The sequence below is a fragment of the Coregonus lavaretus genome (assembly GCF_964263955.1).
Source record: "Coregonus lavaretus genome assembly, chromosome: 32".
NCBI lineage: Eukaryota > Metazoa > Chordata > Actinopteri > Salmoniformes > Salmonidae > Coregonus > Coregonus lavaretus.
The window spans coordinates 9,075,703-9,100,481 of NC_140019.1; the positions used below are offsets into that span (position 1 = coordinate 9,075,703).

The 24,779-nt window shown below is 42.4% G+C and overlaps 2 protein-coding genes across 3 annotated transcripts in view; both read right to left on the reverse strand.

Moving 5' to 3' along the window:
* The window catches only part of LOC311107854 (uncharacterized protein), a gene marked incomplete at its 5' end in the record, with an annotated part of 219,869 nt that extends 217,260 nt beyond the window's left edge, over nt 1-2,609 (reverse strand). The window contains 2 exons of the mRNA XM_084150420.1: nt 1,113-1,182; nt 2,313-2,609. Of these exons, the coding sequence (XP_084006546.1) occupies nt 1,113-1,182; nt 2,313-2,609 (367 nt within the window). The remainder of the gene's footprint in view (nt 1-1,112; nt 1,183-2,312) is intronic.
* Nucleotides 2,610-9,025: 6,416 nt separating this feature from the next.
* LOC311107999 (dual specificity protein kinase CLK4-like) lies at nt 9,026-17,989 on the reverse strand. Of its 2 annotated transcripts, XM_084150631.1 has the most exons (12): nt 17,868-17,989; nt 17,100-17,260; nt 14,035-14,293; nt 13,254-13,353; nt 12,775-12,841; nt 12,414-12,530; nt 11,963-12,129; nt 10,753-10,847; nt 10,465-10,594; nt 9,997-10,079; nt 9,671-9,841; nt 9,026-9,530 (listed from the first exon to the last, which is right to left on the reverse strand). In XM_084150631.1, exons 2-12 carry the CDS (start codon nt 17,258-17,260, stop codon nt 9,381-9,383), a joined length of 1,500 nt encoding a protein of 499 aa, XP_084006757.1. In that variant the 5' UTR covers nt 17,868-17,989; the 3' UTR covers nt 9,026-9,380. The 2 variants fall into 2 exon arrangements, with proteins under 2 accessions (XP_084006757.1, XP_084006758.1); XM_084150632.1 differs by lacking the exon at nt 13,254-13,353 and having other exon boundaries at nt 17,868-17,987.
* Between the last annotated feature and the right edge of the window lie 6,790 nt (nt 17,990-24,779).

Consider the following 24,779-nt stretch of genomic DNA (forward strand, 5'->3'; position numbering starts at 1 on the left):
AACAATGGTCCAACTGACCAGCTGAACAGTCAGGGAAGAAGTATGGAGCAGAGCCACAAGTGGACATGGAATGTTTTGATAGTGCTCCAGAAATTCAGGCATGCAAATTTTCCACCTGCTCTGGAAGCCAGCGATTCACACAGGGACAGTATAGACCAGGCTGGCCACAGAGGAGACAAGAGCAATACAACTCATGGAGACAGCTAGAGAAAAGGCACACTCACGCTTGCACGCACGGACACATAAACACACACACCTCCTATCTCACTCTTCCTCTAAGCCAGGGGCTTTCTCTGTCATGGTGAATTAGGAGCCAGCTCTGTACTCCACAAGTTAAGAGGAAGAAAAACTCTCAAGTAGATAAGTAACAATAACAACTTCAAGATTCAGTCTTTGAGTAGAGGAAGCGTGCATGGCAAATGCTGAAAGCTGAATTTCCCCGAAAACAGGGAACGGCCAGCATTCCTCATAAGTTACGAATACAGAAATGCATGAATAGTATGTGTGTCAGTCTGTGTGTGTGCCTACGTGTTTGTGTGTATTGCACAGTTTTTCACACTCCGGACTATCACAGGCCGTGTAATGCACACCACACGCCAAACGTGGCCAAACTTGGCGCATCGCAGGAACGTCTATTAATGTTAGCAGGTCCCACTGCCACTAAGCAACAGAGCTCACCCTGGCCTGCCATCCCAGAGACATAGACCAATCTGAGGGGTATTTATCACACTCTCCCTCTGAGCCTGTCCCAGTCAGGGTATAAAGGCTTAGGGAATCTAATCTTTTACAAAAGGCATCCATCCACTGAATACACACTTGAGGGAAACTTGGGATGCTGTCAACAACTGTCAATATCAACTGGTAGTAGAGAGTGTAAAGCTCAATGGACTCTTCTGGATTACATACATAGCCAACCCAGCATCAACTGGCACTAGTGTAAAATTGTCCAGGGTGTGTGTGTGTGTGTGTGTGTGTGTGTGTGTGTGTGTGTGTGTGTGTGTGTGTGTGTGTGTGTGTGTTTGCATCCATGTAATGTTCATGTGTTGCGTGCGTAGAGGCTTTGATAACCATGATATAGCCATGAACCAATAGGAGAGAAGAGAGAGACATACCTGGTGGGCAGGAACAATCTTGGGGGACATCCCTTGCCGTGCGCAGTTTGGGCATCACTTCACTCAGTCTCTGGAGAGCGAGAGAGAGAGAGAGAGAGAGAGAGAGAGAGAGAGAGAGAGAGAGAGAGAGAGAGAGAGAGAGAGAGAGAGAGAGAGAGAGAGAGAGAGAGAGAGAGAGAGAGAGAGAGAGAGAGAGAGAGAGAGAGAGAGAGAGAGAGAGAGAGAGAGAGAGACAGAGAGAGAGACAGAGACAGAGACAGAGACAGAGACAGAGACAGAGACAGAAAGAGAGTAAGGCTCTGAAACAATACAAACTTTGGCATGCATGTGTAGTAGCAATAACCATAAATTCACCATAAAAAGTTTAGTAAATCCAAACTTGATCTAGAAACATTCATTTATCTGAGTTAGAGGGGAAAGTGAAGCCCAGGAGGAATGTTTTGGGACTAACATTATGTTGAAGATTACTGCACATTCCAGTTGGTTTGACTCAAGTCAGTCTCCCGTGGATAGTTTTAAGAGGGCTATATAAAGTAACCACTATGCAATGAGACACACTAGTGAATAATGTGGGTTTATAATAAGCAGTATAAGCAGTATGATGGGGGCAAATAACTTAAATGATTGTTTAAAAGGACATTAACCACTATAAGCAATACATCAATCATTGTGTAGCACCTTGGTAATATGAATATAATAAAGTAAAAATGATAAAGTGATGTAATAACGGAGGAAATAATGGAGAAAAACATAACCAGGTTTTCAATGACCTGTCCATAGTTCTTTTTATCAAGAGGGGACCTTTTGGGAGATAGCCTACAACAGCTTTTTCCAAAGAGATATGGCGAAATATTGTCACAGCACAGACAGACAGCATAAAAGCCAGCTTGTGTATCACCAAGCTTTACATCACTTATCTTTCATCAGGCGATAACTGATAATATCTAGCGACAGAATGAATCGCACAGAGGTGCCTTGACCATTAGAGTCAGTCGCTTGAGGAATCAACATCTTCAGACATGAGTCATAGACTGTCATTACGCGCAACATTACGCACGGCATTTAGCCTACTCTGGCTAAACTTTATGGAGACCCAAGCAGGAAGCTGCATAAATCAAAATAAATAGAAATACACTATGATATATATACATAGTGTTACATTTTAAATGTCCCCCCAAAAAACGGTGTGTAGCTAGCTACCTCTTGCAGGAGCGTCTCGATAGAACTCCTTAGTGCCGGTAGTACAGTCCCATCCTCGCGCGTGAAGGCGCTCTCCGGCGGGTTAAACACTGTGTTTTTCTCCATCTCCAGCGTATGCAGTCGGTTCTCCAGTTGGTAAGTCTTGAAGCTCATGATCAGGCAGACGGCTATGGAACTCAGGGACAACATGAAACACACCACAGTAGGGAAACCGACCAGACAGCGCAGGAGAAGAGACCTGGGCGCGCATGGACGGAGCGCTGCCTTGATCTCCCCGTTATCCTCCGTTGAATCCATAACTTTAAATCCCGGTTAGAACAAACGGTCTTGATGAATTCATAAATAAAATATGTTTAATGATGAAATATGCGCATTTAGTAACTAAACTATATCAGACTTTGTAGTGTGCTGCTGCTACACATTCAACTCACCCCAACACGGTACAGGGTTCAAAGCGGTGTCCTAAATTAGCCTTGGAACAAGAGGCTGAAATGCTGAGCGCGTTGCGCGCGGTTTGCAAATGGCAGACCCAGATGAGAGCAATCTGGATGCGCACCAGATAAGTTGCGTCCTCGATCCCAGGTCGTTTTGTTCCTGCGCTAGAGAGTATGTGGATGGGATGGGGAATCGGTCAACAGTCAAATTTCTTCTTTCAAAAAAGTTGCATGTTCGGCGAGTTGAGATGCGCCCGCCCTGTTGACCATGCGGGGGAGGGAGATACAGTCGACAGAGGGAGAGAAATGCAGGCTGAATGTGAACATACTATAGCCTAGCACCTTTTGAGTTACTTTGATTGGGTTCAATCTCAGGCAGTCAACATTCAATTATAGTTTGAGGTGTCCATTTTGCTAGAGGGGTTTGAGACTTGGATTACAACCTCTAAATGATATTTGGCCCCATAGCCGTAATTTGGCCCCAGAGAGTCAAGTTTTCTGTCCTCGGTGTTGAAATCAAATCAGTTTAATAATAGATCTGCCAGTCAAGTAGCCTACACATCGGTTGTTTACTCTCAAAATAAGATCTCATCTACTTTATCCACATTATATTACTGTAGTCGAGGCTATTTAATTATTATTCAAATTCTTCAACATAAAGTATCAAGATGATGTTGTTGAGTGTCGTGGTAGGCTAATCGAGTATCATGGCTGTTGAGTGTCATGTCATGGTAGACTCTCTCGATCCAGAACCTACATTGGCCTATATAAAAAAAAATATTAGTGTTTGCACAGTATTTTGCCCACTGCAGTTCCTCAACCTTGTTCCTGAACTTGTCTGCCTTACCTGACTGCCGATTCATCCAATTGCGTTATTCTAACATATTAAAACAGTTGCCTATATATTAACGGAAATATATAATCTAATAGATCCAAATCAATGGAAAAATGTATGACACTCAACAAGTTTTCAGTTACAGTGTGATAGGTTTAGGCAGTGAGCTGTAGAGGATTGCGCAGCAAGCAGAGGTTGAGTAAAAGCTCTCTACTGCCACCTACTGCTCATCATAGCTTTAGTGTCACTCCACCAAACCGGCACGATTTGGACTGACTTTTTTAGACTTTTTACCCCAAATAAATATTTTTTTCTGAACACCTCACGACATGAAGTATATATTTTATCTTCAAGAAAACATATTTTCCCATCTCAGGCATCAAAGCCTATTATTATCGACCATTTTCTTCTGATATGGACAGCATTTGACTTCATCCCCCTTAGGACACAGTATAAAGACACTTGTAATAAAATCAACATTTCCCTATTAATCATAAGTCCCTCAAAGTAATTCAATAATTGCAAATATAACATGCATATAAAATCTCACACTTTTGCTATACTAAAGCCTGAAATGGACACTGTCAGTGGCCTCATCATTTTTCAAATTTAAAGTACGGTTTCACTTCAGAATTTCTCATGATTGCTCTAAACATTTCAGACTGAGCTAAACAAACATTCAATTCATATTTCATAACCTTTCCAAAATTGTATTACAAAATTGTAACAGGGTCATGTAACAGGGTTGAGACTAGGGTAACAGGGTTGAAGATGGTAACGTCTTCGGTCTTCCATATAAATTGGTTTTGTTTACTCTCAAATTCACTTCAAGATTTCCTATAAACTTTGTATTTCATAGATATAACCATGTAATGAGGACAATAGATATCAATTTTAATTAAACTGAGTTTTATTAACCAAAATAAATAAACATGGCAGACATTAATAAGATTGAAGAGACCTGGGCCTGCCTGTTGAAAAACCACAGGCTGGGTTCCCACTGGGTACACTTCCTATTGGTAGGCTGAGGCTTTGGGGTATGTTGTGTGTGTGTGTATGTGTGTGTGTGTGGACATGGAGACACTCAGGAACACCATGGAGCAGGTCTCACAGGCAGGTAGATACTTTTGGTGTGTGTGTGTGTGTGTGTGTGTGTGTGTGTGTGTGTGTGTGTGTGTGTGTGTGGACATGGAGACACTCAGGGGAGACGGCTGCTGCTGTTTGTTGCTACTTGGCTACCTGCCAGACTTTTTCGCTTTCAATGACCGTTTAATCAAACTCTGTATTTAACAAGTTTTCCAACGTCTTAGTTTTGTCCACACACAACTTTTTTCATTCAACTTTTTCACCCCAGACCTTTTATCTGGACCTGGATCTGCAGGACCTCCTCCTGCCTTCTCATTGCAGTCGCTGTACTCATAATGTGAGTGGTGGAAAAAGTACTCAATTTTCTTACTTGAGTAAAAGTAAAGATAACTTAATAGCAAATGACTCAAGTAAAAGTGAAAGTAACCCAGTAAAATACTACTTGAGTAAAAGTCTAAAAGTATTTGGTTTTAAGTATCAAAAGTAAATGGAATTGCTAAAATGTACTTAAGTATCAAAAGTAAAAGTATAAATCAGACGCAATCGTTAAGCAAGGGCAATTTAAGTATAGGAAAGTATGATACAGCGTCTGTGCCACCAGTAAATACAGGTAGTAGTGTTAATCCCCCTGCACAGTCCCCGCAGCTGGACAATTTTCTCATGGCTTCTGGAAATAAATGCTGTCGGCATGCTCAACCGGTGTCGCTCATTCTGTTTCAGTCTCCAATATCTAAGCTGCAATAGTCTATGTGTAGGGGGGCTATGGTCAGTCTGTCCTATCTGGTGTAATTCTCCTGTCTTATCTGGTGTCTCTCTCTCTCTCTCTCGCTCTCTCTTCCCTCCCGGTGGACCTGAGCCCTAGAACCATACCTCAGGACTACCTGGCCTGACGACTCCTGGCTGTCCCCATCCCCAGTCCACCTGGTTGTGCTGCTGCTCCAGTTTCTGCTGTTCTGCCTGCGGCTATGGAACCCTGACCTGTTCACCGGATGTGCTACCTTCTCCCGGACCTGCTGTTTCCAACCCTCTCTCCCCCTCCATCTCTCTTCCTCTCTCTCTCTCCCTCCCCCTCTTGCTCTCTCTCTCTCGCTCTCTCTCTACCACACCTGCTTTCTCGACCTCTAAATGCTTGGCTTTGAAAAGCCATCTGACATTTACTCCTGAGGTGCTGACCTGTTGCACCCTCTACAACCACTGTGATTATTATTTGACTGCTGGTTATCTATGAACATTTGAACATCTTGAAGATCGTTTTGATAGTAGTTTTCTATCTTTATTTCATGTAACAGAGTTGAGTTGTTGAGCTCGACGACCCCAATCTACCAATACAAATCTATGAAATACAGATATAAACGAATGTGATAACTTGTCTTTGCATCATGTTGTTCAGATGAGTTGTATGATGTCACTTCCAGTTGATGATATCGCATCAGGATAAAGGATAACATTTTTTATGGGGGGGAGATTGGTTGGCGTAACTGGGTTGAGGGTAGACTAAGGTATGCAACTAAATATTGTGATTTTAATCAATAATCCCACATTTATTTGGAAAAAAATACATTCTCTGCAAAAGAGCACAAATAGATGTTTACATCAATGGCAACATTTATGGTTTATATGCACATTTTATTAGTAATATCCTAAGTACAAATTCAGTGAACCCCTGAAATAGAAACACTGCAGTGCATAGGGTTATCTTTTTTTTGTTGCACATCAACAGTGGGGTCCGGAATTATTGGATCCCTTGATAAAGATGAGCAAAAAATCCTGTATAAAATAAATAATACAAATACTGAGCTATATTGTATGCAATTTGGGGGGGGGGTTGTATTTTATACTAATACAATTGCTCAGAGAGAGATCATGTTCAACATGTAACAAATACATCTAAAAAAGAGATGTTAAGATTATTGGATCCCGTTTTCAGTACTCCAGCACCCTCCCCTTGCGAGGATAGCGACAGTCTTTAAAAAATATACAGTGAGGGAAAAAAGTATTTGATCCCCTACTGATTTTGTACGTTTGCCCGCTGACAAAGAAATGATCAGTCTATAATTTTAATGGTAGGTTTATTTGAACAGTGAGAGACAGAATAACAACAAAAAAATCCAGAAAAACGCATGTAAAAAATGTTATCAATTGATTTGCATTTTAATGAGGGAAATAAGTATTTGACCCCCTCTCAATCAGAAAGATTTCTGGCTCCCAGGTGTCTTTTATACAGGTAACGAGCTAAGATTAGGAGCACACTCTTAAAGGGAGTGCTCCTAATCTCAGTTTGTTACCTGTATAAAAGACACCTGTCCACATAAGCAATCAATCAATCAGATTCCAAACTCTCCACCATGGCCAAGACCAAAGAGCTCTCCAAGGATGTCAGGGACAAGATTGTAGACCTACACAAGGCTGGAATGGGCTACAAGACCATCGCCAAGCAGCTTGGTGAGAAGGTGACAACAGTTGGTGCGATTATTCGCAAATGGAAGAAACACAAAAGAACTGTCAATCTCCCTCGGCCTGGGGCTCCATGCAAGATCTCACCTCGTAGAGTTGCAATGATCATGAGAACGGTGAGGAATCAGCCCAGAACTACACGGGAGGATCTTGTCAGTGATCTCAAGGCAGCTAGGACCATAGTCACCAAGAAAACAATTGGTAACACACTACGCCGTGAAGGACTGAAATCCTGCAGCGCCGCAAGGTCCCCCTGCTCAAGAAAGCACATATACAGGGCCGTCTGAAGTTTGCCAATGAACATCTGAATGATTCAGAGGAGAACTAGGTGAAAGTGTTGTGGTCAGATGAGACCAAAATCGAGCTCTTTGGCATCAACTCAACTCGCCGTGTTTGGAGGAGGAGGAATGCTGCCTATGACCCCAAGAACACCATCTCCACCGTCAAACATGGAGGTGGAAACATTATGCTTTGGGGGTGTTTTTCTGCTAAGGGGACAGGACAACTTCACCGCATCAAACGGACGATGGACGGGGCCATGTACCGTCAAATCTTGGGTGAGAACCTCCTTCCCTCAGCCAGGGCATTGAAAATGGGTCGTGGATGGGTATTCCAGCATGACAATGACCCAAAACACACGGCCAAGGCAACAAAGGAGTGGCTCAAGAAGAAGCACATTAAGGTCCTGGAGTGGCCTAGCCAGTCTCCAGACCTTAATCCCATAGAAAATCTGTGGAGGGAGCTGAAGGTTCGAGTTGCCATTCGTCAGCCTCGAAACCTTAAGGACTTGGAGAAGATCTGCAAAGAGGAGTGGAACAAAATCCCTCCTGAGATGTGTGCAAACCTGGTGGCCAACTACAAGAAACGTCTGACCTCTGTGATTGCCAACAAGGGTTTTGCCAAAGTCATGTTTTGCAGAGGGGTCAAATACTTATTTCCCTCATTAAAATGCAAATCAATTTATAACATTTTTGACATGCGTTTTTCTGGATTTCTTTGTTGTTATTCTGTCTCTCACTGTTCAAATAAACCTACCATTAAAATTATAGACTGATCATGTCTTTGTCAGTGGGAAAACGTAAAAATCAGCAGGGGATCAAATATTTTTTTCCCTCACTATGAGATTGGAGAACACTTTGACCATTCCTCCATACAGAATTTTTCCAGATCCTTGATATCTGTCATCTGCGCTTATGGATTGCCCTCTTCAATTCAACTCACTGGTTTTCCAGTCCAGAGGCTGAGATGACCATTGCAAAAATGTTGATTTCTTTGTGGATGTTGATGTGTGCTTAGGGTTATTGCCTTGCTGGAAGATTAACTTGTGGCCAAGGTTCAGCCTCCTTGCAGAGGCAACCAGGTTTTTGGTCAAGTTCATGATGCCGTTGACCTTAACAAGGACAGGACCAGTGGAAGCAAAATAGCCCGATAAAGATTCACCACCATATTTTACAGTAGGGAGGAGGTATCTTCTGAATATGCATTGTCCTTTTGAAGGCTGAACCCACCTTTGGTGTGCGTGACCAAAGAGCTCTATTTTCACGTCATCTGACCACAGAGGTCTTTGCCTACACACACTAATTGTGGGTTTGGCCTTCAAAAGAACAATGCATATGCAGAAAATACCTCATATGCATGCATAAGATTTTAGCAAAAGGCTCAGTTTGGTTTCCTCGCAAAGGAGAGGGTACTGGAGTATTGAAAACAAGGGATGCAATTATTTTAACACCTATCTTTGAGATACATTTGTTTAATTACTTGCTAAAATCTTTCTCTGAGCAATTGTATTAGCCTAAAATCACAATTCTCCCCAAAATGAGTAAACAATATCTGTATTTATTTGTACAGTCTTTTTTGCTCATCTTTATCAAGGAATCAAATAATTCTGGACCCCACTAGATACCTTCATAGTTCATAAGTTTTTATTGAGAAATGTACACAGCGATATTCCAAAAGTTACAAATCCAGTCATATTGAAAAAAGGGACCTGATCAAAAATTGTACAACTCAATAATGCATCAGATTAATTAGTACAAACAGTTGCTACTACAATACTACCACACAATAAATTAACACTAACTAGCATGACAGCAATGGACTATGGAGCCACGTGGGCGGACTGATACAGTCAGTGCTAAACAACCTCTCCCGGAGAGTCAGAAAGTATTGCCACAGCGATTGTCAATCATGGTTGTCATGGCGATGGCCATTGCCACAACAGTTGTCACGTGACAGGCAGGGTCAGGTTGGGGTGAAAGGTCAGTTTTTGGTAGCCTTGCGTAGGCAGGTGAAGAAGGGGTGTCTGAGAGCCTGGTCCAGGGAGAGGCGTTCAGCCGGGTCATACTCCAGCATCTTCTGGATTAAGTCAAACAGCTGCTCGTGGTCAGCACTCTGGGCAGTCATGTATTGCTGGGGAGGAGACAGTAGAGGAGATTATCAGATTCATCGATATCAGTCACCACAGGACACACCAACACTGTGATTCAGATGGCTTTATATCATTCGCAATTCAAAATAGATTGGCCCATATTGCGAGAGGCCCTCCTTACCATGAGCGGTTTGCAGTGTTTCCTCACATATCTGGCAGAAGAGCTGTGTGCGTCCCAGTCCAGCTTGTAACGGTGGACGTACCGACGCTTCCTGGTTTTCTGCAGGAGGTGTACAGGTATGGGGCCAAGGACCCTCTCCATCATAGCCAGGTGTTCTTTACTGTCATGGGTCTGGAGGAGAGAAGAGAGACATGGAGTGGAGTCTACATCCAGGACACACTGATCTACCCATGCATAGAAAGAAGCCTGAACACCTTAAGATGAATGCATCATTCAGAAGGCATTCTAGTATGATGCTGTTGATGTGATAGCAGATAGTCACCCACCTGGAAGAGAGTTGATCCCAGGTAGTACTCTATGAGGATACAGCCCAGACTCCACACGTCACAGGCATGGTCCCATCCCAAACCTACACAGAGAGAGAAAAGCATTACATCAGTAACAGAGAAACGAAGGATGCAAGAACCCCATGTGTCCTGGTCAAAAGAAGTCCAATATATAGGGAATAGCGTGCCATTTGGGAGACAGCTCAAGTCTGTAAGCGCCTTTATAACATACCATCAGTAATTGCCTGGACTCTTGATTGGTTGATAGGAGTGTAAATATGTATTGCACTTTCACTGTAAATATGTAGCCCATTGCACTTTTCATATGAATTTATTGTGTATTATTCTGTATTTTAATGAACTATGTACTTTGTCCTTTTAAGCACACGACCAAATGACTTGCCACCTGGTGGGATAATAAAGTTGATCTAATCAGGACTTCGCGTTGTGGCATAGTTGGTATCTTACCCAGAATGACCTCTGGAGCGCGGTAGTGGCGTGTGGACACTACGGAGGTATGGTGGTCATGTTCATACGTGGCGTTGCCAAAATCAACCACCACCACATCTGGGTTCTTCAACGTCCTCTTGTCACGCCTCTGTAGGACAGAGATTAGTCATGACAAATATGAATTGCAGTTAGTCAGACAGTACACAAAGTCAAGTAAGGCTTGACAACCAAATCAGTGAACTTCACAGGTAATTTAAGGTGAGTCCGTGTTTTGTCAATAGGAGACCAGGTAGATAAGACTCGTACCATTTTGGCGTTGTACTCGATGTCGTACTTCGAGTCCACAAACAGAATGTTCTCCGGCTTCAGGTCAGTGTGTGTCAGCTTGTTCTTATGTAGGACTAAAACACAATCAACACAGGCAGGAAAGTAGACAACACTTGTTACTATTACACTATACAATTGAATAGACTCGTTTTAGGGATGTGCATCTTTTCCTTTCAAGACAATTCGATAAGCATCCAGATAAATGTAGTCTGTGTTTTTTGCCCTCCCACTTTGGTTCTGAATTCACCAACACCCACTAATGAACTTGTCATTTTTGCAGATTAAGTGTTTGAGCTAGTAATGTATCAATATTTATCATTTACAAATGAGCTATGACAAAGCCAATGAATACACAGCACAACTTTGGATTTCACCCCATCTCAAAATCAAATATTTAAATGCTGATGGTGAACCTGAACAACATAAAATACATTTGATTTTAGCCAGATGAGTTGTCTCCGATAGTTTACTTTTATTCCGGTAAAACAATTTAACAGTTGTCGCTCAACTACTAATAAAGCCTAATATCACGCAAGCCATTTAAGCATTTGAATGCTGAAGGTGCCGCGCAGATGTGCAAGATCAGGAAAAGGCCGCCTACCTCGCGTTGGTCAGTGCGCGAAGCTGGGCACAGTGCGCAGTTTGACTAGGCTACTGATATTGCCTGGGGTTGTTTGGCATGCAAAATGACTTGTAGATCAATGACTGTCAACACAGTCACATGCAGTTCGACAATGAAGGAGAGGACTCATCATTTGTCACAAAAGATAAGGTATTTTCGGAAGGTAAAAATAATGTAATATGAGCAACAACAAAAAAAAAAAATTGGGAACAGGTGATAAAGGTTTTAACCGATTTTCTGACTGATGAATGCTACATTTGGATCAGTTTGGGGTCCGCGGACCAATGCACTTGTATCTTAAACAATCTCTGTAGTCACCACTTACCTGCCAGCTTATCATTTACAATATCTGCCTCCCAAATGTTACCATATTCCCTAAGAAATGCACTACATAGTAGTGCACTGATAGAGAAAAATAGGGTGCCATTTGGGACACACTCAATAACATTTTAGTTGTGACATTTAGCAGTGCTCTTATCCAGAGTGGGTGGTGGTTACTACCACAGAGATCCTATTAAATTACTATTCCAATATGTTCTAATATGCAATTTTATGGTAACTACTCACATCGTACAGCTCTGATGATCTGGTAGGCCATGATTCTGATGTGTTCTACAGGGAACGGATGGAAGTTGTTCTGCTTAAGGAAGTCATAGGTACTGAGCCCCAGCAGCTCAAACGATATACACACGTGACCATGGTGGTCGAACCAGTCCAGCATCCTCACACATGCACTGAGATGGAGAGGGGGAGGAGAGAGTGGGGAAGGATAGAGGGAGAAAAAAAAAAAAAAAGAGGGACTTATATTTAAAATTTGTCATTTAGCAGACAATATTATTCAGTGACTTACAGATAGTGCATTCATCTTAAGGTAGCTAGCTAGGCAAGAGCAACAATGATGTCTGATATTGATATTTGATGACATACTGATATTTGATAATTAATGTGTGCATGTGTGACTGCTTCTCATCCTCGTAATGCAGGGCCAACGTGATTTCTGCTAATGTATGGGGCTTACTATCTCCGGTCACAGTCCAGAGAGTTCATCTGCTCCAGCACCTCCACCTCTGCCATTGCCGCCTCGCGGTAGCGGTCAATGTTTTTAATGATCTTCAGTGCCATGCGAGCACCACTTCTGGAATCACAGACAACACACAAATATCCAACAGTTAAGTCTAGAGAAGAGAGAGACTTTCAAATGAGAAAGAAAGTGAGAAACGGAGAGATTGAGTTTGTGAGAGCATACTGTACACATTAAAGCGGGTCATTAATCTCTGCTCGAGGAAGGTGCTCAAAAGTTAACAGAGAGAGAGAAGGGCGGGGGGAGAAAGAGAAGCATAGTCACCATGATATCCAGACGTTTCCAGTGAGGGACTTACTTAGAGTGATCGATGCATTCCACGACTTTCCCAAAGGCTCCTTCTCCTAGAGTGGACACAATCTCATCTACAGGGAATAAAGAGCACTAGTTGGAACCAGAGGAGTGACGACTGGCATCCACTACCATCACACCTGATATGCCACAAAATGGCTGCCGCTAGCACTGATTTGGCCTAAGCTGCTTTGTTTGATATGGATTTAGCATTATACTGTCTGCAACTAGAACAGAACAGGGCTCCAAGCCAACAGCACATAATACACAGTACACACATCACACTAATAATGATGTTATGTAGCAAGGTGTAATACTAATCAACATTTAACAATACATTGATACACCCTACCCGCCCAAATACAATACGTGTCTACAATAGAATGGGTATTTTGCAACAGCTCACAATATCAAAACCAAACAGCAACAACAAAAGAGATATAGATAGTTGACAGAGAGAGAAAAAAAGGGGAATATATTCTATACATCTCGCTCTCAGCATGTCTCCCCTGTGATAGATCAGGTGACCCTCGTCATCATCCTCAACACTCCTGGATCTTTTCCTGCTCCTGCGATGATGGCTCCTCTGTTGTCCCATCACGACCATCACCACCATCATCAACCATCAACCACCATCATCGACCCAGAGAACATCAGGCCAGGCCACCACAACCGGACGGAACGCGCCATTCATTCATTCAGCGGGCGGAGGGGGGAATCGGACGTGGGGGAGAGATTCGGATGGATCGGCCCATTCAGAGTGGGTGGGTAGTAGCGAACCAGGCAGCGCCAGCGGACCACAGCGGGAGCAGCACATTCAAATTCAGCCCCACCAGAGAAAGGCATAGGGGGCGTCACCACATAGTGGGTGTTACAGAAGAGAAACACGGCAACAACAAGAATGTTCATGTGAGAGACTTTCTCAAAGTAAATGGTACAAAAAAAATGATAAGCTATCACAGTGTAGAATAGGCTAATATGCATTTGTCTCCTTCAAGTTACAGTTCTTGGTTATCTTTTGACTGTGAATGATACATATAAAGCTTCCCTTTACTATTCTTATTGAAGCCTCGTAAATGTGTTTGCTCCTAGTCTGCTAAAGTTATGCCTAGATGATCTTCAGTGGATTTTGGTACTAACATAGGATCCATAAGTATTTTTTACTGTGGGTGTGGTACATAGGGCGAGAGATAGACACACAGAACGCTAACACCACTAATAACCATATTGGGAAGGAGAAGGAGAAAGAGAGAGTAGGTTCTCATACCGAGTAAGAGGAGCGTCGGTGAGAAGGGCTGCGTCTCCGCCCTCGGCGGCTACTGCGTCTGCTGCGGCCGCTCTTGCCACTCCGACCAGATGACTTGCTGTAGTGGTGCCACTCCTTGTCCCTCTCGCGGTCTCCGTCTCTATCCCTGGAGGCGCCCCTGCTGTCCTCGTCGTAGCCCATCTCCAGGCTGGCTACTCTGGCCCCCTTGTCCTTAGACTCTAGCCTCTGCTGGTTCAGGCTGCGGGTCTCCAGGTAATGCCTGAAAGGGAGAAACAGCTTAACGACTGACTCCTCCTTCCTACTTAAGTCACTGCTTGGTTCCAATGGCCGGGATCTACGCTTCACCAACACCCTATCCCAAGGGGCTTTATATATATATTTTTTAAGATTAGTAACACGCTGATTTACGACTACAGGGTGCTACGTCGTTATTCCAGCGTTCTTGGTGTGAAAGTCTGGCATTCAAGCATATTGTAGATTAATAGTTTTTAACAGATCATGACATGTAGTGCGGCAGATAGCCTAGCGGTTAGTAACCGAAAGGTTGTTAGTTCGATTCCCAGAGTCGACAAGGTGAAAAATTAGTTATTCTGCCCTTGAGCAAGGCAGTTAACCCCCCACAACAACAGCTCCCCGGGCGTCCAACTTGGCAGCCCCCCACACATCTCCGATTTAGGATTGGGTTAAAAGCGGAAGTCAAGTTTCGGTTGGACCTTGTGTGCAATTGACGATAAACATAAATGTAATCCTTTAATTTTAAACATTTCACATTTATCTATCATAAATATGAGCAGCCAGCTTGAATGTATGCATGTACAGTGCCTTCGGAAAGTATTCAGACCCCTTGACTTTTTCCACATTTTGTTACAGCCTCTCTAAAATTGATTAAATTATTATTTTTCCTCAATCTACACACAATACCCCATAATGACGAAGCGAAAACAGGTTTAGAAATGTTTGCTAATAAAACAGAAATACCTTATTTACATAAGTATTCAGACCCTTTCCACCTGTGGTAAATTCAATTGATTGGACATGATTTGGAAAGGCACACATCTGTCTATACAAGGTCCCACAGTTGACAGTGCATGTCAGAGCAAAAACCAAGCCATGAGGTCGAAGGAATTGTCCATAGAGCTCCGAGACAGGATTGTGTCAAGGCACAGATCTGGGGAAGGGTACCAAACTTATATAAATCAGTTTTTTATTATTATAAATTTGCTAAAATTGATAAAAACCTGTTTTTGCTTTGTCATTATGGGGTATTGTGTGTAGATTGATAGATAAGGCTGTAACGTAACAAAATGTGGAAAAAGTCAAGGGGTCTGAATACTTCCCGAATGCAGCATCCCGCTCTCCCCCTCTACCTCTCTGGCACACTTGAAAGCACAGGTGTCCACTACGACAGTTATTGATGTGGCTTAGTGAGGAATCCGTGAAGTCCTTACAGCAGAGGCTATGAGGAATGAGCCACGATGGCACCCTGGTGGTGTCAGGTCTCTTCCAGGAAAAGGTTGGCGTCGCTGGGGGACTTATTATTAGAGCTGCCCTGCCCTTCCCTCCTGCCCTGGAAACTTCCACCATAAACCTCCATCTCTCACATAGCATACAGCTCAATCAGAGACGGACATAGGAACTGAACAGGTTTTACCTTCCAGCAATAAAACAGACAGTGATATAGTGTCCAATGACTTCCCATAAGAATAGTTAGAACTTCGAAAAATGTATAGAACAGGGTTCATACACATTTTGACAAATAGAATTCCATGACTTTTAAAGGGATATTTCAGGATTTTGGCAATGATGCCCTTTATCTACTTCCAAGTCAGATACCATTTTAATGCTGTTAAAAAATATATATATTCACTATTACATATGTCACCAGTAGTAAATCAATGTGTTCATATGGTAGGGGCTGGTGATCATGAAAAGATAAACAACGTGCTCGACTCCACCTTATATAAACCTATATCGGGTGCTGGATCCTCATATAAATCCAAAGAACAGAGAATAGGACAGCACTCTGGTAAATAAACGTAAACATTGACATTTTCATTGCCACTGGTGATCTCGCAATAGTTTACTTTTAGATTTGTATCATTTTAACTCCGATTTTTATGATTAACCACGTGACAATGACTGAGAATGTCTGTGTCCCCGCAAATTGACTGTACCGGTACCCCCTGTATATAGCCTCGCTACTGTTATTTTCCACGAAAATTGACATCTGAAACGCTCATAACTGGCACGCAGAATGGTAGAAATTGTAGGATAAACTGTAAGCTTCCCCAAACTTGAAACTCAAGCGCACCTATGAAGTCATTACTTTTCTGATTTGATCATTTTCCAAAACGTTTCCAGGCCTGTAAAACATCATTTAAAAATTCCATGACTTTTCCAGGATTGTACGAACCCTGATAGAATTGTGACCACCTCTGTCAAGGCCATGGAAAAGAGCAGATTTTTCTCTGGAAATAAGATTTCACTTATTATTTATTAGATGATAGCTTGTCCTCACCACATTAATATGTTGCTGTGAAAACATTTGACATGTGTAAAATTGCTGGGCCCTACCTACCTAACTGAAAAGCCAGAATAGATTCCGACCCTACGCTTGCTTACAGCTGCACTGGGGTCAGACAAACTTCCTGTTTAGAGTAAGAAAGCCGGCGCGAGATATGGCCAGGAAAACGTACCTCAAGCCAGGGATGAGAAATGCGTTACACTGAGAACATTGAACAACTGCGAGTTTATTAGCAGTCGTTCAATCTTCTTGGTGTAACAGTTGGGATAATGGGTCAATTCGGTGTACAACCATTTTTTCATCCCTGGTTTGAGGTAAGTTTCCCGAGCCACATCGCTTGTCTCAATGTAAACATGATTGCCTTCTGACCCCAGTGCAGGCCTGTTTAAACAAGCATAGTGATAGGGTCGGTATCTTCTAGCATGTAAAAAGGAGAGATCTAGTTGGGGGTTGCTTGTGGATAGGTGGAGCATCTGATAGTTATGTTGGCCACTACAGTGAATGGGATGACAGATGGGGTCAATGAGGTCAGCATATTTACCCTTCATTTGTTTTGAGGTGGTGAAGTCTTCGAGATTTGTTCTCCCTTTCACTGCTGTGCGAATCATCTCGCTTCTGTCGCTTTCGGCTCTCCACTCTCTCCTCCCAACTGAACTCATTGAGCCAAACACCAGGGGAACGCATTCGCTTTGACTGCCGCATCTGCCACACAAGTAATGAATGTTCACATTAGATACATAGCTAGCTAACGTTAAAGCTAGCACCATGGCTAGCTGCCAACAAACGTTGAAAATAATTCAAATCTACATATAGCTAACGTTTCATTAGCTAGCAAGCTAGATAATAGTCTACATGTCATGAAGTGAATTCAACCATGCAATATGAGTCCTGTGAAATAGTTTAGTTACTTTGTAAGCATTAGCTAGGTAGCTAGATAAACATGGTCAATCTATTTTCTTTGCTGCCAGTGACTGGCGACGTCTTTGTTCTATATTGCTAATTAGCTAACGTCGTTAGATTGCTAACTAACTAATAACAATTGTCCAAGTGAAACGTAACGTTAGCTGGCTAGACTTCTTCAGATAACGTCAGCAACATCTGACAAACGCTAGAGTCAACACCAACAAAAACAACTATTTTCAACATTCATATTTTGGGGGAAAAAGCAATAGGCATAGCCAGTTAACGCTTTTTGTTAGCTAGCTTCCTGGTTCGTCGACGAAACGTGGAGGCTAGTTAACGGTTTAACATTGAACGGATTGTATATGGTTTCCGTTCTTCTATTACACATTAAATCATCTGTCCTTACCGTATCTAACGATTGATGTATCCCAATATACGAATTAATAGGTAAGAACTGTTTTTTCAGTAGCTACTTTCGTACACCGCACAAACTAATCTGCCTACAAAATGGCGAACTCTGCTGCTGGAACTTTCCATACGTAAGTAAATAAATGACGTCAGGTGCTGAACTACGCCTACTGTTGTGAATTATGGAGATTTTTGTTTGGATTGGAGGCTGGAGTTTTGCTGGAAACAGCTTCACGGAAGATGGCGGAAGCAGATGATGAAGTGGAATCTGAATGAAATGGCGGTAGAATCAAGGAAATTTGAGTATTGTTCAAAATAAAGGAAAACGGAGCAAAGTAGGGTACAGTGATGAGAATGACATTTCGTATATAGTAGGAGTATGGTTTGTTAATAAGGAGCAGCTGAGCAGAGTATCAATCTTGAAGAAACCATTTGAGTTATCCAAACTGGTAGAGAGAGTGCTGGGTAAAGTGAAGGATGTGAGGATCAGGAGAGGCGGGTTTGTTTAGATTTTTTGTGATTCTGCGGAACAGAAGGAACATGCGTTGTTTCTTAATCGATTTGATAAGTTTGAAGTGTTGTGTGTTTTTTTGTGTCATTTAGCAGACGCTCTTATCCAGAGCGATTTACAGGAGCATTTATATCTAATATCTGGCGTTTCGTGGGAAGTTGATTTGGAAGAGATTCAAAATATTCCTGGAGTGATTTGAAGCACATCGGAATAATCTAGTGGTGAATGGGGAAAAAGTGATTTTTTTTAAAATATTTTTTTATGGAGTCTCTCCCTAATGAAGTGCGGTTAGGGTATATTAACTACAGAGTTAGAGCATTTATCCCAAGAACAATGCAGTGTGAACATTGTAAAGCTTTTGGTCATGTAGAAAGTGTTTGCAGAAGGGAGAAGCCGAGATGTACAAGATGTGGAAAAGATCATAGTATGTGTTATAAAAGTGAGGAAAATGTGACATGTTGTAATTGCGGTGGGAATCATGAAGTCAAGTCTTCTGAATGCCCCACAAGGGTAAAAGAAAATGAGGTGGCCAAAGTCAGGGTTGTACAGAGCATTTCATATACAGAAGCTGTGAAAAGGGTTGAGGGTTTGACTGTTGCGCCAGAAGAGTCCATGGTATTGGATAGGCCTTCACTGCAGTCTGCAGGGGTTGTCTTACACCAAGAGGATCCTGACATTTTAAAGGTTCAAAAGATGGACTTTGTGGCCTTTATCGCAATGGTGATAAATGGCACTGCCAAGGTGGAGAAAAGATCTAGGAAGATTGAAATCATTGTGATTGCGGCGGAGTGATTCCTTGGGCTGAAAGATTTCACAGCAAAGGAGTTACATGGAATATGAGCAAAAGCCGTACCACCTTCTCAGGTACTAGAGCCTGAGAAGGGAGATATGGAGAACTAAAAGAAGGAAGAAGTGGGAGTTTTGTTTGTTTTGGCTATGGGTGGATTGTTAGAATCACTATTATGTATGGATTTATTTTTGGTTTCAAATCGGCCAGTTGGTGGCGGCAATACAACTTTTGGATGTAGTCCGCCATAAAACCCACAGAGGAAGAGGATGTAGGTTTCCCCTTTCATCTGTGCTGCAGACCTGAAATCCAAACTATTCCTCAGCTCCGTAGGCCTATTCTGATGAAGGCGTCCCACGCAGAAACGTAAGCCTGTTTGTTTGTCCCGTAAATAAACTCAGACACCGACATCCATGCAGACACCCAGTGTTCATGTTTATTTAGTTTCCTGGATAGTCACCTGTTGAAGTGTCCTGGGCTAAGTAATGAATAATTTTTTGGATGATCAAGTCAAGCAGCATTTCCTGATTCCCTTTTTATCCCCAAGCACGGTGGGGTACACTTTCATTCTTTCCAGAATGCCTATCAGAAAACATTTTGATCTAGTCTAATAGCTACTAAAATGGTCCCATCAGAACATGCCTCTCCTAGCCCTTGATCATGACTCTCAGTTCCATTACATTACAAAAGAGTCATTGGACGAAGGCATCTTCTGTACGGAGGAGATTTGTTAAGATCCCCGACGCTCAATCTGAACATTAACACGCTCCGCTTACGGTATGGTTTTTGAAGCATAAGGACATTATCTTTCATATTAGCTAGAAATTATTTTCTAAAAACAAAAAGGTTAAATTGATACACACGTGTTAAGGTTAGTGTTCCCACACGGCTATATCCCCATGTTACAGTGCTTGTTTACGGAAAACAGACGGAAGACAAGAGGTGACCACCTGTGCTAATTAGCTATCTAGCATGCTCCGAACACTAGCACAGGTGTAGTTTCATCGGATGGAGGGACCCATAGCTGTATGGATCTGGGCAAAAATGCTACAGTAAGTGTATCTTTTTTTTATTTGAAGGATTAATTCTCGCTGATGAAAGATGAGGGCCATATGTTTCAAAAGCCGTATTTCAAACGATGTTTATTGACATTTCTAAACGTTAAAACACAGCGTCGGGATTGTAGTTCACATGAGCCAGTTGTGGGCGACGCTAATGGCTGAAAACTGTAGGGAGAAGGCAGAATGCCGCCTAGAGTTTGAGCACTAATGCCTCCCCTAGATCTGGGTGAATAAGTTCAATATGGCATTTTATTAAATAGTTTGGGACATGGCCTCATCTCTGAGGGATGCTCCACAGAGCCAGATGAAAATGACAGGTAGCCCTATGCTGGGCAGCTGGCATCGAAACCCCCCCGCTCTGTGAAAGGAGTTCCAATGACGGCCTTAAGGTTATTATGCTGGAGGTGGATGGTTGTCGACAACTGTTGCTGAAAAACAGAAATTGGGAGAACATGGGTAAGTTTACATATAAACACCTCAAGATTTATGCCCATTGGTTGAGAGAGAGGAAGGTGATAATTGCAAGAGTGAGCCCATAGGTTGAACAACAAGCATGAGGAAGGTGCGTTATTGTGCTTATAGGCTATGAGGTAAATAGATTAATGACATTCTGTACGTGGCTCATAGGAAAGGAGAGAAGAAGCAAGATGCTATGCTGATGAAATGTCTGTATTCATTTCCAATAAGCCCATATAATAGGAAACCAAGTGAATGATCTTCTGCTTACTTGATGAAGGTAGCCCTTTCCTGTAGTGAAATGACCTAGTGGCTTCATGGGTGGAATGTTATTCATATTTGTTCATAATTAATTGACATTAGTTAAACAAAACTGCAGAAAATTTGATGTTTCTATGTCAAACAGTTTTGTAATATTTCAGTCTTCTGTGATGTATATAAAGTGTAATATTGGGATGCAAACTCAAAATGGAATACATTTCAACTCTATATCTGACATGGACTTCTTTTGTAAGCCCATAACCATGTGAGGTGTATACCTTTGTTCCAAAGTAGATTTGTTTAAGACTACCAATAAACACTCTATGTGACCCTGATTTAGGTTAAATTAGCATTCAGACCAGCCTTCCTGATTGAACTTCCATAAACTACATTTCAATCGAGTACAGACTTAACTGAATGAAAACAGAGACAGAATGCTATAGTGAAATGGATGAGGGTTGAAGAGGGATGAAAAGAGGATGGTGAGTGGCAGAGCGGGGTTGGGCAAGAATATACATTATATTAGCATAAAGAATGAGAAAGGAGTGAGTTTAAGTGCAAGCTATTATGATAGTACCCCAGGAACCCAATTTTAGAATGCATAAAGGGGAAGTTAACCCAAAAACAATTCTGGGTTCTTTATAACACTTACCTGGTTGTTTGTCAGTACCTCAGACAGTTTTTAGGTCCATTGCGTGAGTATTCAGATGTAGGTGATTCTACCCCCGCCTTCCCCATAGAAACCCCATGCAACGTCAAAGTCGTAAATACCTCCCAAACATACCGTTCTGGCCTCCCATGACCGCAATAGTCCTTGTAATGAATTTCTCTACAACATTTTTCAGCTAACTTATTTCAGTAAGCAGGTTTGGAGTGGCACCGGAGAAGATAGCTGCCGTTTTACAGCCCTCTAACCAATTGTACTATTATGTGTGTTTTTTCGTGTTATTTGTAATTTATTCTGTACATAATGTTTCTGCCATCGTCTCTTCTAACCAAAAAGAGCTTCTGTATATCAGGACAGCAATTACTGACCTCGTATTGGACAAAGATTTTTTCTTCATCGAGTCGGACGCAAATTATATCCTACAGACACCCGACAAGGCCCAAATCCCCGTCATTCGCAGGAGAAAGAGACAGCAATGTCGTGGACGTAGGTCGGGGTGCCTCGTAAGGATCCAACGGCGAGCGAGTAAACTGCCTCTTCCATCAATCCTATTAGCCAATCTTCAAACATTGGAAAATACATTAGATGACCTAAGAGTACGGTTATCCTACCAACGGGACATTAAAAACTGTAATATCTTATGTTTCACCGAGTCGTGGCTGAATGACGACATGGATAACATACAGCTGGCGGGATATACGCTACATCGTCAGGATAGAATGGCTGACTCCGGTAAGACAAGGGGTGGCAGTCTGTGTATATTTGTAAACAACAGCTGGTGCAAAAAATCTAATACTAAGGAAGTCTCAAGGTTTTGCTCGCCTGAGGTAGAGTATCTCATGAAAAGCTGTAGACCACACTATTTACCATGAGAGTTTTCTTCTATATTTTTCGTAGCTGTCTATATACCACCACAAACCAATGCTGGCACTAAGACTGCACTCAATGAGCTGTATAAGGTCATAAGTAAACAGGAAAACGCTCATCCAGAGGCAGCTCTCCTAGTGGCCGGGGACTTTAATGCAGGGAAACTTAAATCCGTTCTACCTCATTTCTACCAGCATGTTAAATGTGCAACCAGAGGAAGAAAAAAAACTCTGGACCACCTTTACTCCACACACAGAGACGCATACAAAGCTCTCCCTCGCCCTCCATTTGGCAAATCTGACCATAACTCTATCCTCCTGATTCCTGCTTATAAGCAAAAACTAAAGCAGGAAGCACCAGTGACTCGGTTAATAAAAAAGTGGTCAGATGACGCAGATGCTAAGCTACAGGACTGTCTTGCTAGCGCAGACTGAAATATGTTCCGGGATTCTTCAGATAGCATTGAGGAGTACGCCACATCAGTCACTGGCTTCATCAATAAGTGCATCGATGACGTCATCCCCACAGTGACCATACGTACATACCCCAACCAGAAGCCATGGATTACAGGCAACATCCGCACTGAGCTAAAGGGTAGAGCTGCCACTTTCAAGGAGCGAGACTCTAACCCGGACGCTTATAAGAAATCCCGCTATGCCCTCCGACGAACCATCAAACAGGCAAAGAGTCAATACAGGACTAAGATTGAATCATACTACACCCGCTCTGACGCTCGTCGGATGTGGCAGGGCTTGAAAACTATTACAGACTACAAAGGGAAGCACAGCCGCGAGCTGCCCAGTGACACAAGTCTACCAGACGAGCTAAATCACTTCTAGGCTCCCAACACTGAAGCATGCATGAGAGCACCAGCTGTTCCAGATGACTATGTGATCACGCTCTCCGTAGCCGATGTGATATATAATATATTTATCTATATGGCTCTGGCTAGGGCTGTGTCCTACTCATGGACCTTAACTAGGGCAAGTAATGTTATGCAAATCACGTGAAGGAATAAAAGTGATAGGAGTTGTGAACTCGCCATTAGAAGGAAACCATGGAAAACCAGTAAGAAGACAACCTCGCAAAAATTTTAATGCGGAGGGAAACCACCTTGTCGGAGGACTGTGAGCATAGGCTGTAGAATAGGAAGTAGCATGTAGATTAGTATTCAGATTCAAACTGTTGTGTTGCGATGAAGAATAGTCATACTGATTTGAATATGAATGGGCAAAGATGGCACGAAACGAAGCAACAAGGCTTAATAGTTGCCTGAAATACAGTGAGCTCCAAAAGTATTGGGACTGACACATTTTGTTGTTTTGGCTCTGTACTCTAGCAGTTTGGATTTGAAATTATACAATGACAATGAGGTTAAAGTGCAGACTGTCAGCTTTAATTTTAGGGTATTTTCATCCATATAGGGTGAACCGTTTCGAAATTACAGCACTTTTTGTACATAGTTGCCCCATTTTAGGGGACCAAAATTGGGACAAATTCACTTATGTGTATTAAAGTAGTCAAAAGTTTAGTATTTGGTCCCATTTTCCTAGCATGCAATGATTACATCGAACTTGTGACTCTAAAAACTGGGATGCATTTGCCGTTTGTTTTGGTTGCGTTTCAGATTATTTTGGGCCCAATAGAAATGAATGGTAAATAATGTATTGTGTCATTTTGGAGTCACTTTTATTGTAAATAAGAACAGAATGTTTCTTAACACTTCTACATTAATGTGGATGCTACCATGTTTACGGATAGTCCTGAACGAGAAAGTTAGACGCACAAATATCATACCCCGAAGACATGCTAACCTCTCACCATTACAATAAGGGCTCCCGAGTGGCGCAGCGGTCTAAGGCACTGCATCTCAGTGCTTGAGGCGTCACTACAGACCCCCTGGTTCAATTCCAGGCTGTATCACAACTGGCCGAGATTGGGAGTCCCATAGGGCAGCGCACAATTGGTCCAGCGTCGTCCGGGGTTGGCCGGTGTAGGCCGTCATAGTAAATAAGAATTTGTTCTTAACTGACTTGCCTAGTTAAATAAAGGTAAAATAAAAATAACAGGGGGGATAATATTTATGCCTCTAACTTTCTCACTCATTATTCACAATTCATACAGGACTATCTGTAATCATGGCACCATCCACTTTAATGTAGAAGTGTTTAGAAACATTTATTCACAATAAAAGTGACTCCTTTATTATTATAAAATATTTGTTGGAGCTTGCGTCACCTGGTATTACCAGGCGGTCTCCCGTCCCAGTACTAACCAGGCCCCCCTGAACAGGTGTGTTC